This window comes from Rhipicephalus sanguineus, chromosome 3 (genome assembly GCF_013339695.2).
Source record: "Rhipicephalus sanguineus isolate Rsan-2018 chromosome 3, BIME_Rsan_1.4, whole genome shotgun sequence".
Taxonomy (NCBI): Eukaryota; Metazoa; Arthropoda; class Arachnida; order Ixodida; family Ixodidae; genus Rhipicephalus; species Rhipicephalus sanguineus.
The window spans coordinates 31,252,203-31,266,424 of NC_051178.1; the positions used below are offsets into that span (position 1 = coordinate 31,252,203).

The 14,222-nt window shown below is 50.2% G+C and overlaps 1 protein-coding gene across 1 annotated transcript in view; it reads right to left on the reverse strand.

Moving 5' to 3' along the window:
- The window catches only part of LOC119386523 (mitochondrial chaperone BCS1), a 90,502-nt gene that overhangs the window by 65,292 nt on the left and 10,988 nt on the right, over positions 1-14,222 (reverse strand). The window contains exons 3-5 of the mRNA XM_037653788.2: positions 13,823-14,034; positions 13,348-13,487; positions 9,289-9,483 (exon numbers count right to left, since the gene is read on the reverse strand). Coding sequence (XP_037509716.1) covers positions 9,289-9,483; positions 13,348-13,487; positions 13,823-14,034 — 547 coding nt within the window. The remainder of the gene's footprint in view (positions 1-9,288; positions 9,484-13,347; positions 13,488-13,822; positions 14,035-14,222) is intronic.

Genomic DNA, 14,222 nt, shown 5'->3' on the forward strand with positions numbered 1-14,222 from the left:
CGTCTTTGGACGGCCTGCGGCTCGCAAGCTTCTCGCCGAGCAGCGCTTGCGTCAGCGTGCACAACAACCGGGTGAGACCTACACGGGTTACATCGAGGATGTCCTCCATCTGTGCACCCGCGTCGACCCCGCTATGCCTGAGGAGGTCAAAATCAACCACATCTTGAAGGGCATCGAGGACGGCGCCTTCCAGCTGCTGCTCGCGCGGAATCCCACCACAGTCGCTGCGCTAGTTTCCCTCTGTCAGAGTTTCGACGAATTGCGCAGGCAGCGCGCGATCGCCCGTCAGGCCCTCCCGACCCCCGACACGCTCTCCAGCTTGCAGCTAGCTGTCCCTCCGGCCACTCAGCCGACTCTCCAGCCCACGATCAAAGACTTCATCCGTGAAGAAGTCGCACGCCAGCTGTCCTTACTGCCGCTCACTCACGAGCCGGCGCATCCTCTGGCTCCGGGCATTCAGCAAGCCATTCGGACGCAAGTTGCTGAGGCTCTCCCACCCATGTTCCAACAACCGCCCGTCACTGCGCCGCTTACCTACGCCGCCGTTGCTGCGCGGCCCCCTCAGCAGCGCATGCCCTCTGCTCCACCTCGACCACTGATGCCGTCCCATGCCTTGGCGACCACCGCGTATCACCAATCTATGCCTTACGCTCCACCTCGACCACTTACGCCGCCCCATGTCTTGCCAACATCCGCGTATGCTTCGTCGCCGCCCATTCCAAACCCCTCGGCTCCGTCTTTCCGCCGCTCCGAAGCGTGGCGAACCCCGGACAATCGGCCCATCTGTTTCTCCTGTGGCCTCGCCGGCCACGTCGCTCGCCACTGTCGCCTGGTTCCTCCAACATTCGACGCCGTGGGCATGCCAGTTGCGTCGTCGTCCAGGTCGCCCCCAAACTACGCCCCTCCTCACTTCGACGCCGACGGCAGGCCGGTCGCGCCGTCGTCCCGGTCGCCACCGGAGTATGCCCGTGATCAACGACCCAACGACACCCACCGGTCACCGTCCCCTCGGCGACGCTCCCTGTCACCTATGCGTCGCCGACCTGCTGCGCAAGAGGGAAACTGATCGCTGCAGTTCCGGAGGCAAGAACTGCATGCGAAGCGAACTGCCCAAGGCCTCCGTCTTTTTCGCCGCAAAACGTTATCGACGTCAATGTTGAAGGGACCACGGCCCAAGCGCTAATTGATACCGGGGCCGCCGTTTCCGTAATCTGCGAGAGCCTCTGCCGCCAGTTAAAAAAAGTGACCACGTCGCTCTCAGGACTCATGCTACGCACTGCGAACTCGCAGTTCATAGCACCTTCAGCCGTGTGCACCGCGCGCGTTAATATTCAAGGCGAACTTTACGTCATTGAGTTTTTTCGTGCTGCCGTCCTGCTCTCACGACGTTATCCTCGGCTGGGACTTCCTTTCACGTCATCGCGCCATCATAGATTGCGCCCGAGCAGAAGTCGCCCTTGCGCCGCTGCAATCTTCTGTTTCGGGGCCTACCATATCTGACGCATGTAAACTTGTCATTGCTGCCGACGCTGACGTAGCCCCAAACACGTCCACCCTTGTCGCCTTGACTTGTCCGGCCGCTCCTGACGGCGCTGTCCTGTTCGCCCCGTCAGAGCTGTTTCTCCGCCGCCACGCCCTACGACTGCCGTTTGCCGTACTCACCGTCGAATCCGGCGCTACCATCATGCCGATTGCCAACTTGCGCACCTCGCCCGTTCGTCTACTTCGCGGGGAATGTTTGGGAAGCATACATGCCGTTGACCTGCTTCGTTTTCTGGAGTTCGCTGAAGCCCCACTTCACCACCAGCTGAATGCCATGACAGCCCCTGTTGCGGCACCTCCGAAGTCAGACATTTTTCACCCTTCTGTGTCCCCGGATCTATCATTGGACCATCGACGCGAACTGTTGGCCCTTCTAGAAGAGTTCCGCTCATCCTTCGACTGCGGTCAGCCATCTCTGGGTCGCACAACGAGCGTCACGCACCACATCGACACCGGTGGTCATGCCCCTTTACGCCAACGACCATATCGCGTTTCGGCGGAAGAGCGCCGTGTTATCAATGAACAAGTCGATGATATGCTCACGCGCGGAGTCATTCAGCCATCTGAGAGCCCCTGGTCGTCCCCTGTCGTGCTTGTGCGCAAGAAGGATGGCTCTATCAGATTCTGCGTCGACTACCGCCGCCTGAATAAGATAACTCGGAAGGATGTATACCCATTGCCACGCATCGACGATGCCCTCGATTGCTTGCAAGGAGCAGAATATTTCTCGTCCTTGGATTTACGATCGGGCTATTGGCAAGTTCCACTCGCTGACCCTGACCGCCCGAAGACTGCGTTCGTTACTCCCGATGGGCTTTATGAGTTCAAGGTGATGCCCTTCGGACTCTGCAACGCTCCAGCTACCTTCGAACGAATGATGGATAACATCCTTCGTGGCCACAAGTGGAATACCTGCCTGTGCTACCTTGACGACATTGTTGTATTTTCCCGCGATTTTCCGACTCATCTTGTTCGTCTTCGCGCTATTCTCACGTGCCTCGCCTCTGCTGGCCTTCAACTTAACATCAAGAAGTGCCATTTTGCTGCGCGCCAACTCACCATACTAGGTCACGTCGTCTGCAAGGAAGGCGTTCTTCCGGATCCCGCTAAACTTCGTGCCGTGGCCGAGTACCCCAAGCCCAATTCCATCAAGACGCTCCGAAGCTTTATTGGGCTGTGCTCATATTTTCGTCGATTTGTGCGCGACTTCGCTTCTATCATCGCACCTCTTACCAACCTACTGACAGCCTCTAACGGCCTGTCGGCTTGGTCACCAGAGTGCGATGAAGCTTTCATGACGCTACGGCGCTTATTAACGTCACCTCCGATACTCCGTCACTTTGACCCTAATGCGCCTACGGAAGTCCATACTGACGCCAGCGGTGTCGGTCTTGGTGCTGTACTGGCTCAACGGAAACCAGGATACGACGAGTACGTTGTTGCTTACGCGAGTCGAACCCTGAAGAAAGCGGAGTGCAACTACTCAGTCACTGAAAAAGAGTGCCTCGCCATAATCTGGGCTTTGACCAAGTTCCGTCCGTACCTTTATGGCCGCCCCTTCGAAGTAGTCACGGACCATCACGCGCTCTGTTGGCTCTCATCTCTGAAAGATCCTTCAGGCCGCCTCGGTCGTTGGGCGCTTCGGCTGCAGGAATACGACATTCGTGTTGTCTACAGATCCGGCCGGAAGCACTCGGACGCTGATGCGCTATCCCGCTCACCGTTACCGCCTGACACAGCTTCGCCGTCAGCCAAGTCAGCTGTCTTGACGCCCCTTGACTTCGCAGACATGCCGTCGGAGCAACGCAAGGATGCGTGGATCTCCGAACTCGTCGACTTTCTGACTGGTTCATTGGTTCATCCAGCGTCAAGAACTCTCCGTCGTCAAGCCTCGCATTTCGCACTCCGCGACGGCCTCCTCTATCGGCGTAATTACGCACCTGACGGTCGGAGGTGGTTGCTAGTGATCCCGCGCCACATGCGCACAGAAGTCTGCACTGCTTTTCACAACGACCTGCAAAGCGCTCACGCTGGCGCTCTGAAGACTTACAACCGCTTGCGTCAGCGATACTACTGGCGCGGTATGTACACGTTCGTGCGCAAGTACATACGTGCTTGTACTGCTTGTCAGCAGCGTAAAGCTCCACCTCAACGCCCAGCCGGTCCACTTCAGCCTCTACCTTGTCCGGGACGTCCATTCGACCGCGTCGGCATCGACTTATATGGCCCGCTTCCCCCGACTTCCTCTGGGAATCGGTGGATCATTGTTGGCGTGGACCACCTCACCCGTTACGCAGAGACTGCAGCACTTCCAATGGCTACCGCAAGAGAGGTTGCGTTTTTTATCTTACGCAACTTTGTCCTTCGCCACGGTGCTCCCCGTGAACTTTTGAGCGACAGAGGGCGTGTTTTCCTCTCTGACGCTATTCAGGCCTTGCTCGTCCAGTGCAACATCGTTCATCGAATGACCACCGCATATCATCCGCAGACGAATGGCCTCACGGAACGATTTAATCGCACACTCGGTGATATGTTGACAATGTACACGGCATCAGACCAGACCAACTGGGACACCGTCCTGCCGTTCGTCACGTACGCGTACAACACCGCAACGCACGCGACCACCGGTTTCTCACCTTTCTTTCTTTTATACGGACGCGACCCGTCCTGCACGCTGGACACTATGCTTCCCTATACGCCGGACTCGTCTGAATATACTGCGATTTCTGACGTTGCCAGATACGCCGAAGATTGCAGACAATTAGCCCGTTCGCTGACCACCGAGGACCAAGGCCACCAAAAGCTACGGCACGACACCGACCGACCTCTCTCTACTTTCACGACTGGTGACCTCGTTTGGCTCTGGATCCCATCGAGCACTCCTGGCCTTTCCTCGAAATTGCGTGCCCGATATCAGGGGCCCTACCGCATTCTTTCTCGCACGTCTCCTGTCAATTATGAGGTTGAGCCTCTGACAGCATCCCACGATTTACGTCGTCGTGGTCGGGAAATCGTCCATGTCAGCCGCCTGAAGCCCTATTACGACCCCGCTATACTGACAGCGCCTTAGGTCGCCAGGATGGCTCCGCTATTCACCAGGGGCCAATGTAGTGAAGAGTACGAGACGACGACGAAGCAGCCAAGAAAGCAAGCCACATCGTGAGTGGTAGCCACGCGACCCGAGCTTGCGCTTGCTTGGATTTTGGACCCTCGACGTTCCTCGACGTTCCTCATCGTTCCTTCACGTTTGTACGTGAATAAACCACGTGACAATATATATATATATATGCGTGCGCATCTACAAACACATGCACAAACATGCATAAATGACGATTAGTGGGGTTTTGTGGCGCAAGGCCCATGGGTGGCCAAAGAGCGTGCTAGCGATGACCAATCATTACGACGACAGGGTGTATTATGGCTGTATAGAGGCCTAAAATCACGCGCTATAAAGAAGCTTAAAAGGGGTGTATAGGGTATAAAATTATGGCAGTGATACGTGATGTGATCTATGGGTATGGAATGAATTACTAGTGAGCATGGTATGTACAAGTGCAAAATGGGAAAATAGCACAAATGCCTCCTCAAGACCTTTGAGGCCAAAGGCAGGTGCTTTCTTTATATTGGCTACTGCAGCAACAACAGGTTGTGCTACAGATTGCCTGGGTATATGACATGAAAGTTATGAACTTCTTTCAAAACTGCAAACAATGACTGAGGTTTAAAAACCGGTTCCCTACCGATGAACATGGATGGGTGAAATGGTATTTGTTGTCGGTAGGGTAAAGGGAAGTGTTGTTTTGTAAGCGTGTCTACTTCTTTACACTGTATTAAAATGTGAAGCACGGTTAGTGCTTCACCACATCTCGCACACAAAGGTGGATCGCCACCGGACAGTAGGTATGAGTGTGTGCTGTGTGTATGCCCTGTCCTTAGCCTGGTAGGTGTAACTTCTATGCGGCGTGACTTTGATACTGGCAGCCAATTACCAAGTTGCGGCTTGATAACGTACAGTTTATTTGGTGTGTGCCTATTCCTTGTGTTCTGCCAAGAAGCCCTGAGCTGCCGTTTAGGGAACAGTTTTAGGTAAAGCGCAGGGACAGGTAACGATGTAGTGCCAGCAGTTCACAGGACTTATGATACGCCAGAAGACAATAATAAAACAAAAGGGAAAAGCATTGACTTCAAGACAAATTAGGTCACACAGCTCATGCACAGAATGAGAAGCTGTTTATAACACTTTTATTGCGATAGCAATTATATGGACAGTCTCGGCTGGATTTTGCCGTCGCCGTCGCCGCCGTCATGCACCGTATATGTATAAGTATGTATATATATCTAAAAGACCCAAAGAAAAATAATACAGAAAAATGCTTCCGAAGCGCGGAATCGAACCAGGGACCTCTTCCTCCGCAGCGAGTGGCGCTAGCCACTACGCCACGAAACGCAGATCCTCCACGTAGGTAACGGCGAGCGTTATATACACATCCTTTACCGCTGGACGGACTCAGAGATGGCTGCGCTTATAAGCGTTTCTTCATTACCAGCGAGATGGCGTTATGAGCGCGACAGGCGCATTTAAAAGTCGTCGGCGAGCTCGCTCGCTTCTTCTTATACTTGCGCAGGGAGAACCTTGCCCTTCCACTGTCTGCTCGCGCGGTTTTCTGGTGCTGAGGGGAAGAGGGATGTTTCCGCTTTCACCGTGATGTCCGCGCTCATGTTACGGAGCGTACGAAAGCCACTCGAGCTCAAGGGACGCCGCTAAACGAACAAACAGAAGATGAGCGCGAACTATCAAGTGTCACAGCTCGACACTTGAAGCACGCTAGTTTCCTTCGCTGCTTCGGCCGCCTTTGCAACAGAAGCGCTGTTCAAACTGAGAGTATCCATTGGCGAGCCTCACTTCATATAGCATTAGTTCCTTGCTATCGCATTCATTGCTTCGGCCTTGCGGCGAAACTGTGACTTTTTTTCTTCTCACTGCCACTTCAACGAGCAAGTAGTACACCATTACCCTGGCCGACCGCACACACCCAACCTTCCAGTACTCAAGTAATGGCACTGAAAATCCCACAGTGCATTCACTACGATCTCTGGCGGCATAAATGCACACTTCTTTCCGATCATGCACCTACCTTTCCATCAAGTGCAACTTTTGGAGAAGCTCCTCTCACTACACACAGGAACCTATTGCATGCTGTGCCACGTGACATCAGTAATGTACGAGGCCGCTCCTGTCAATCCCATGCCAAATCAACCAGTGTTTTTCCAGCCCTTATAAATATGGCTGAAAAAATTTCCACGTTTGTGTCAAAACTCGTTCGCCTTGTTTACTTTTGTTGCCAAAAATTTTCCCGCCTATTTGTAAAGTTTGATGCTTCGTGCCAAGTGAGCTAGAGGGCATCAAACAACAATTTTTTTTCGAAGGACGTTTATGTGACGCACTCGATAAAATGGTGTTTTACGGCAAGCTATTAAAGCGATGTGACTGTAAAAATAATTAGGGGTGTGCGAATATTCAAAATTTCGAATAATTTTCGAATAGTGTTTGCTATTCGATTCGATTCGCACTGGAATTTTACTATTCGAACTATTCGAACTTCCCAAAAACAAATACAGTCAACGTCCGATTGAAAGTGCCCCCTTCAGATTTTCAATATGCTTCACCTCATTACAACCCGGTATTGCGGCAAAGCTGCCTTTCAAGCTCCTTTAAGGTCGAACTTTGCTAGGACACAACGTCCGATTAGAAGTGGTCCCTAGATTTTTCAATATGCTTCACCCCATTACACCCCGGAATTGCGGCAAAGCTGCCTTTCAAGCTCCGTTAAGGTCGAACTTTCCCAGGACACAACGTCCGATTGAAAGTGGTCCCTAGATTTTCAATATGCTTCACCTCATTACACCCCGGTATTGCGGCAAGGCTGCCTTTCAAGCTCCGTTACGGTCGAACTTTGCCAAGACACAGTCAACGTCCGATTGGAAGTGGCCCCTAGATTTTCAATATGCCTCACCTCATCACACCCCGGTATTGCGGCAAAGCTGCCTTTCAAGCTCCGTTAAGGTCGAACTTTGCTAGGACACAACGTCCGATTAGAAGTGGTCCCTAGATTTTTCAATATGCTTCACCTCATTACACCCCGGTTTTGCGGCAAAGCTGCCTTTCAAGCTCCGTTAAGGTCGAACTTTGCTAGGACACAACGTCCGATTAGAAGTGGTCCCTAGATTTTTCAATATGCTTCACCCCATTACACCCCGGAATTGCGGCAAAGCTGCCTTTCAAGCTCCGTTAAGGTCGAACTTTCCCAGGACACAACGTCCGATTGAAAGTGGTCCCTAGATTTTCAATATGCTTCACCTCATTACACCCCGGTATTGCGGCAAGGCTGCCTTTCAAGCTCCGTTACGGTCGAACTTTGCCAAGACACAGTCAACGTCCGATTGGAAGTGGCCCCTAGATTTTCAATATGCCTCACCTCATCACACCCCGGTATTGCGGCAAAGCTGCCTTTCAAGCTCTGCTACGGTCGCAAATGTACTAACTCAAGAAAACGCTGGTTCCAACATGGAGATGAAGGATGTGGCAGTAGTGGGGGCTCAATTAATGCTGTTTTGGACCTGAAATTTGGGCAGGAAGTCCGAAAAATGGGAAGCCAAAGCTTTTTAACATCCAAAATTTCAGATGTTCTTATATATCAACGTCCACGAGGCACATTTGGAACTCCGGACTTGAAGGGAGCACACCCTTGTTCACCACATCAGTTGGGCTTCCAAAGAAGTTGGAAGAGGAGGACAGGCTCAGGAAATGGCATCTTTGCCCATCACATGTAAAGTGTTGTCGGCAACACATTGGTTGCACCAAATCATGCACATAAATAGAATTCGGCCTCTACATTGCCTCATTCTTGATAAGACAACTATGAAACACCACCCCACCAGTGCTTCATCAACCTAGCGAAAAGAAACACTTTCATGTTGCTATCTTATAAGAATATGCATAGAAATCCTCTCTAACTTTTTTTTCTGCAATTTCACTTCGAAGTATTTGAAAAATATTCTAGAATTATTCGAGAAATATTCGAAAAATATTCTATTCGATTCGCACTCACACTTTAATATTCGAATTTGCTTCGCACCCAAAATTTTGCTATTCGCACAGCTCTAAAAATAATGACTTCCTTATGTATATCGGTCCTTTGAGTGCTTTTGGCATGAGAAAAATTGAATAAAGTTGCAAAATTTGATATTTTGTTCCAGAAACATGCTAAATTCAAAGGGCACAAATAAAATATCTAATAATGGCCTGTTCAACATGCTACAAACACACACTGCAGGAGTTGGTTCAAGCGAAGCTACAATGAACAGGCAAGGCGGTGCATCTCAAAAAGAGAGACGTAGCAGACTCGGGGGACGAACGTGACCCAAAAAACATCACTGGCAGAGAAAGAAGCTCAAGGCCACGGCAAGAGTATCTAGGCCTAAGCTGAAACACTAAAACAAATTTTGTGCAGGAGCAGATGCATCTCAAAAAGGTACTTGTTGATGAATTCACCCGGCAACTCTGTTGCGCGTGAACACGTGCCATTTGCAACAACGAAGAATGTCTGGCCATCTGATGCACACACGAGCTAGAGATGCAAAGAAAGCCATCTACATTACAAAGCGAGGCACTGCACCATTTTGTCCTCGCACTGTTTGAAGCAGTGTAGGCCTGGCTAATGCTACACGTAACAAAGCAGGGCTTACCTCGCTCGGCATACCACTGGGGATTGGCGATGAATTCCCGGATGTCGGCCAACAGACGCTCGGCTATGCCGGCGTCCAGAATGACCGAGTCCAGAGGCCTCCGCTGCCGAGGCAGACCAAAGGGCCGCCACTCTGAGCCCATGGCAGAGTAGACCACCGTGCGGCCTGCCTCCTTCTCCAGGGCAAGGGCACGTGCTGCAAGCATGTAAACTATGATCATGTGCTTCCACACCGAATAACATTGCCACTGCTAGGTGGAACCAATGTCTGTTGAAATCATGCAACAACACTTTTGCACAATGGCGTAAACTACTTAAAATATTTGCGGTGGTGTGCAGTCAAGTGTCCATTGCTTTTGCAGCACCTGGTGTTAGCACTATTAGAAGGTAATGTGGCATTTACACTGCAAGTGCGAAAGGGCGCACTTGCAAAATGCAGCCACTGCACACCATGTAGCATGTAGAACTCGAGATCAGCAAAGCAGCAGCAGTCTCTCCCTTAATGCAAAGCACTGATGCGAAAGGTGGTGAAACGCAATGCATAATCATGACACCTCTCCACTTCGCTTCTAGCTCCCTGCAATTTCGCCAAGCAGAAAATTTTGCACGAGCAGCTGAGAATCTCAGAAGCCATGTACATCAGGGCCACCATTCTCTTTAATTGACACTGCACTCCAGAGCCAATACTTCTAAATGAGTCTCGAAGCCACACATAATGGAGCCATTGCTGTCCTTATTTCTCTAACAACTGACAAAAACTGGTCATCTAGCATTCCTCTTTGAACATGGTCACTGCAAAACACTAGGAATCCACACCCGCACACCACAGCCTTTACGGCACTGAGCAAGCACATGCGCCTGGCATGCGGGGTGTCCGGGTTAAATTTTTGGTAATGATGATTTTCGTTTTTTTGTCATTTTATTGTGCAGCAGGCTTACATGGTTCAGCAGACAATGCCTTTTGTGCTCACCTGCCAGACAGACAACTAGGTAAAGTAACCAGAGAACGTTTTAAAGAACAGCCTCAATTATTTAGTCCAATATTTTTATAGGTACTATCAGTGAGATGACTTGCCTTTGTCTTGCAATACATATGTGTTTGTAAAGAAAAGACCGTCCCTGCCTTCGGTATCACTGCACTGCCCAGGGAGATCAAGGAATTATGCACACCCATTTGCACACACAGACTCACAAAGTATTAAGTGTGGTCACGTAAGTCTCACAGAATGACTAATGAATGAATGCTATGTTGTGTGATACGTGCGTAGAAATTACGAGATGTCAAAGATGCCAAATGACACTAATGTCCGCATCAAGGCAGCAGATACTTTTCTTGAAAGTGTTTACATCTGACAAAACACGACTTTATGAAGTTCCCAATATAATGACAAAATTTCCATTCCCCGGCAGGTACCCACAGGGTTCATGTTGTCATCAACTCAAACTTGCAAAACTAATTTGGCCCAAAACCGATATAACCAAGTTTTTCCTTAAAAAATGAGTAAAGAAGCAGCTCTGCACTTGGGTTTCTTCTATGTCTTTTTTGTCTCTGTTTATTTCTATTTCATTTTTCTCTATGTATTTCTTTCTATTTTTATTTTTCTTTCTATTTCTCTCTTTTTCTTTCTATGCTGTGCTTTACCCTCTCCCCTCCCCCTCACTTCCCTTTCCCACCCCCTTGCTATATACTGCCCTATACTCGCGGACAACTTTTCTTGGCAATGAAGGAAAGGCTGCGGGGGCGGAGCTACTGCACATGTACTGCTCTGCAATGTAGTCCGGTTCGGTGTGCGTTTAGAATTTAGTTTTGGTTTGTGAACCTTCCGTATCTCCTGTGACGGCCATTTGATTATTCGAGCGGCCGTCACAGGCTTAGACATCCATTTGTTAGTGAAATTCGTCACAAGCTTCCTCGGCGAGTCGTCGGAAAAGCTGGAGGGGTGACGAGCACTCACCTGAAGACGACGCCATTTTGACTGTGAGGTGCACGTAAAAGGTGCGACGTTTTCACAGGTGCAAAAATGCGAAATGACGCTAAATCAAGCGAAGCAAATATAAATATCTCCTTCGTGCACGCTGACCCTCTTTTCAAACAGCGCTACCTACCTACCTACCTACCTCTACCTGCCTACCTACCTACCAACCTACCTACCTCTACCTACCTACCTACCTACCCGCCTACCTACCTGCCTACCTACCTACCTACCTACCTCTACCTACCTACCTACCTACCTACCCACCTACCTACCTACTTACCTACCTACCTGCCTACCTACCTACCTACCTACCTACCTGCCTACCTCTACCTACCTACCAACCTACCTACCTCTACCTACCAACCTACCTACCTCTACCTACTTACCTACCTACCTACCTACCTACCCGCCTACCTACCTACCTACCTACCTACCTCTACCTACCTACCTCTACCTACCTACCTACCTACCTACCTCTACCTGCCTACCTACCTACATCTACCTACCTACCAACCTACCTACCTCTACCTACCTACCTACCTACCTACCCGCCTACTTACCTACCTACCTACATCTACCTACCTACCAACCTACCTACCTCTACCTACCTACCTACCTACCTACCTACCTACCTGCCTACCTCTACCTACCTACCTCTACCTACCTACCTCTACCTGCCTACCTACCTACCTCTACCTGCCTACCTACCTACATCTACCTAACTACCTCTACCTACCTACCTACCTACCTACCTACCTACCCGCCTACCTACCTGCCTACCTACCTACCCCTACCTGCCTACCTACCTACCTACCTACCCACCCACCCACCCACCCACCCACCTACCTACCTACCTACCTACCTACCTACCTACCTACCTACCAATCTATCTATCTGTCCATCTATCTATCTATCTATCTAGCCGCCTACGTCTGCGTGCTCTCGTGATCAGTGGCATCTGCAGAAGAAGAGATTGCTCTTAGGTCATGTTAGAGACTTCATGACGTTGTGACGGTGATACCAGGTTTTTTTTCCACGTATAAGCATCCATGTTTCTTGAAATAAAATTCAGTTGGTAGTCTGTTGTTCCTTCTGGTACTCGTGCTTTTTGAGCAGTGCATTAAAGGGACACTAAAGGCAAATAACAATTTATGTCAGTGAAAGCTCAATGTATGACAACTTCTAAAACGGCAATATTATCAACAGGAGTGCCCTACACCCCAAGAAATTAAGCTAAATGTATTACATGATGAGCGCCACGAGTTGGACATTTTTTGAAGTGATCCCGATGACGTATGAGAGTCTGCCTACAATAAATCACTAGTAATCAAACTAGCAGCAATAAAAAAAAGAACCTTCCGTGCATCAAAAGACTTAATAAAATGCTGTTTGTTCGTTCCCGTTTGATTCATGGAAAAAAGAACCTCTGTGGCGTTGCCATGAGGAACGGCGTGCGTGGTTCAAAAGTTCCGTTTTCGCCGAACTGCACTTCGCCCAGCGCCCTGCTTCGCTCACACAGTCGCGTCTCAGTGGTAGTTTCGGGATCGCGTACTGCCGCGTGTGTTTTGCGCGCTCGTGAAAGTCGCTCTGACAGAAAGTTTGACAAAATGCCGCATGCAACGACGCCGGCACTGCGAGCCCTCAGCAGCATACCGCGTTCATCGGTGCTCAAGTCGCTGAATTGGAGCCCAGCGTCGTGAGCCAATGTCTCGTTGTCAAGTTCTCCGTCCACATCCATTGCGGCGATTGTGGCAAGCTTTGATGGCTTCGATGGCCGTTGTTGCTGCTGTGGGTCCTGCTACTTTCGCTCTGCTGCTACTAGTGTCGGCGGCCGCGCAGTAAAGGTGGGCAACATTGGGCACGGCAGCAGCGACGTTCATATGAAAGTCTGATTTCAGGCGGGTGATTTCAAGTGCGCTAACGCGATGCGGACCACTAAAACATGATTTTATTTCAAAATAAGCCCTTCCTCGGCATAAAAGTAGCACTACGAGGTTTCTGGACCGCTATTTCAACAATCAACGTCTACTTAATATTTGCCTTTAGTGTCCCTTTGAGATGTCTAGCAGCATGACTGGACCCACCTTCCTCAAGCAAGCGGAAGAAGAGTTGCCGGTCTCGACCCAGTGCGGTCAGCGTGACCGTTTCCCAGGGCACACCCATGTGCAAGTCCAGGGTGTGTTGCTCCCGGCTTCGTTCCACCCGGATCCACGAGCCCCCGTACCTGATAACAACCAATCAAGAAAACAAAACCTGTTCACAGATTGGCACTATTCAGTAATGTGCACTAATCTGTATGTGCCGACTGGTAGGCAGCACCTCAAAAAGGAACATCCAGTCAAGATATTGATTGCCATTGTCCTTTCACGGAACATTCTTACCAACATATGCGGACATAAAACATTGTTTATTCTGTACCCTTACGTCCCGCGGCATGATAAGGAAGCTACGCTAATCATAAAAAAAAAGTACTGCAAAAAGAGGACTTGTACACTATGTATACTCACGCAGCAGAACCTAATGCACAGCACCAGCACAAATGCAAGGAGAGGGGCTCACGCAAAGAAGTGTGTGCCCACGCTGGGAATGAAGTCGAAGGAGGTGCGTGCACTGCCACCGGCCTCCGGCTGCAGGAAGGTGGTCTCGACGCTCAGGTGCTGCGTGTGGCGAGCGTGCCGTGTGATCCACTGCAGCAGCCACTGGTAGCTCTTGTCCCGGCAGGGCACCTCCAGGGTGATCATGTAGTGGCGCCTGAACAGCACCATGCCCCACTGAAAGACAACCACTGCTCAACCTCCTTTTCAAAAACTTGGCCTTGAGCTTTCCACATCGGCATTACTCTCCCTGGGGGCACTAGGGCAATGCAACAGGGGCATATATGATGCCATATTCATTTATATTAAAGAAACAAAGAGACTGCCATGTTAATAATATAAGCAGAAATATATCATTTCATTCC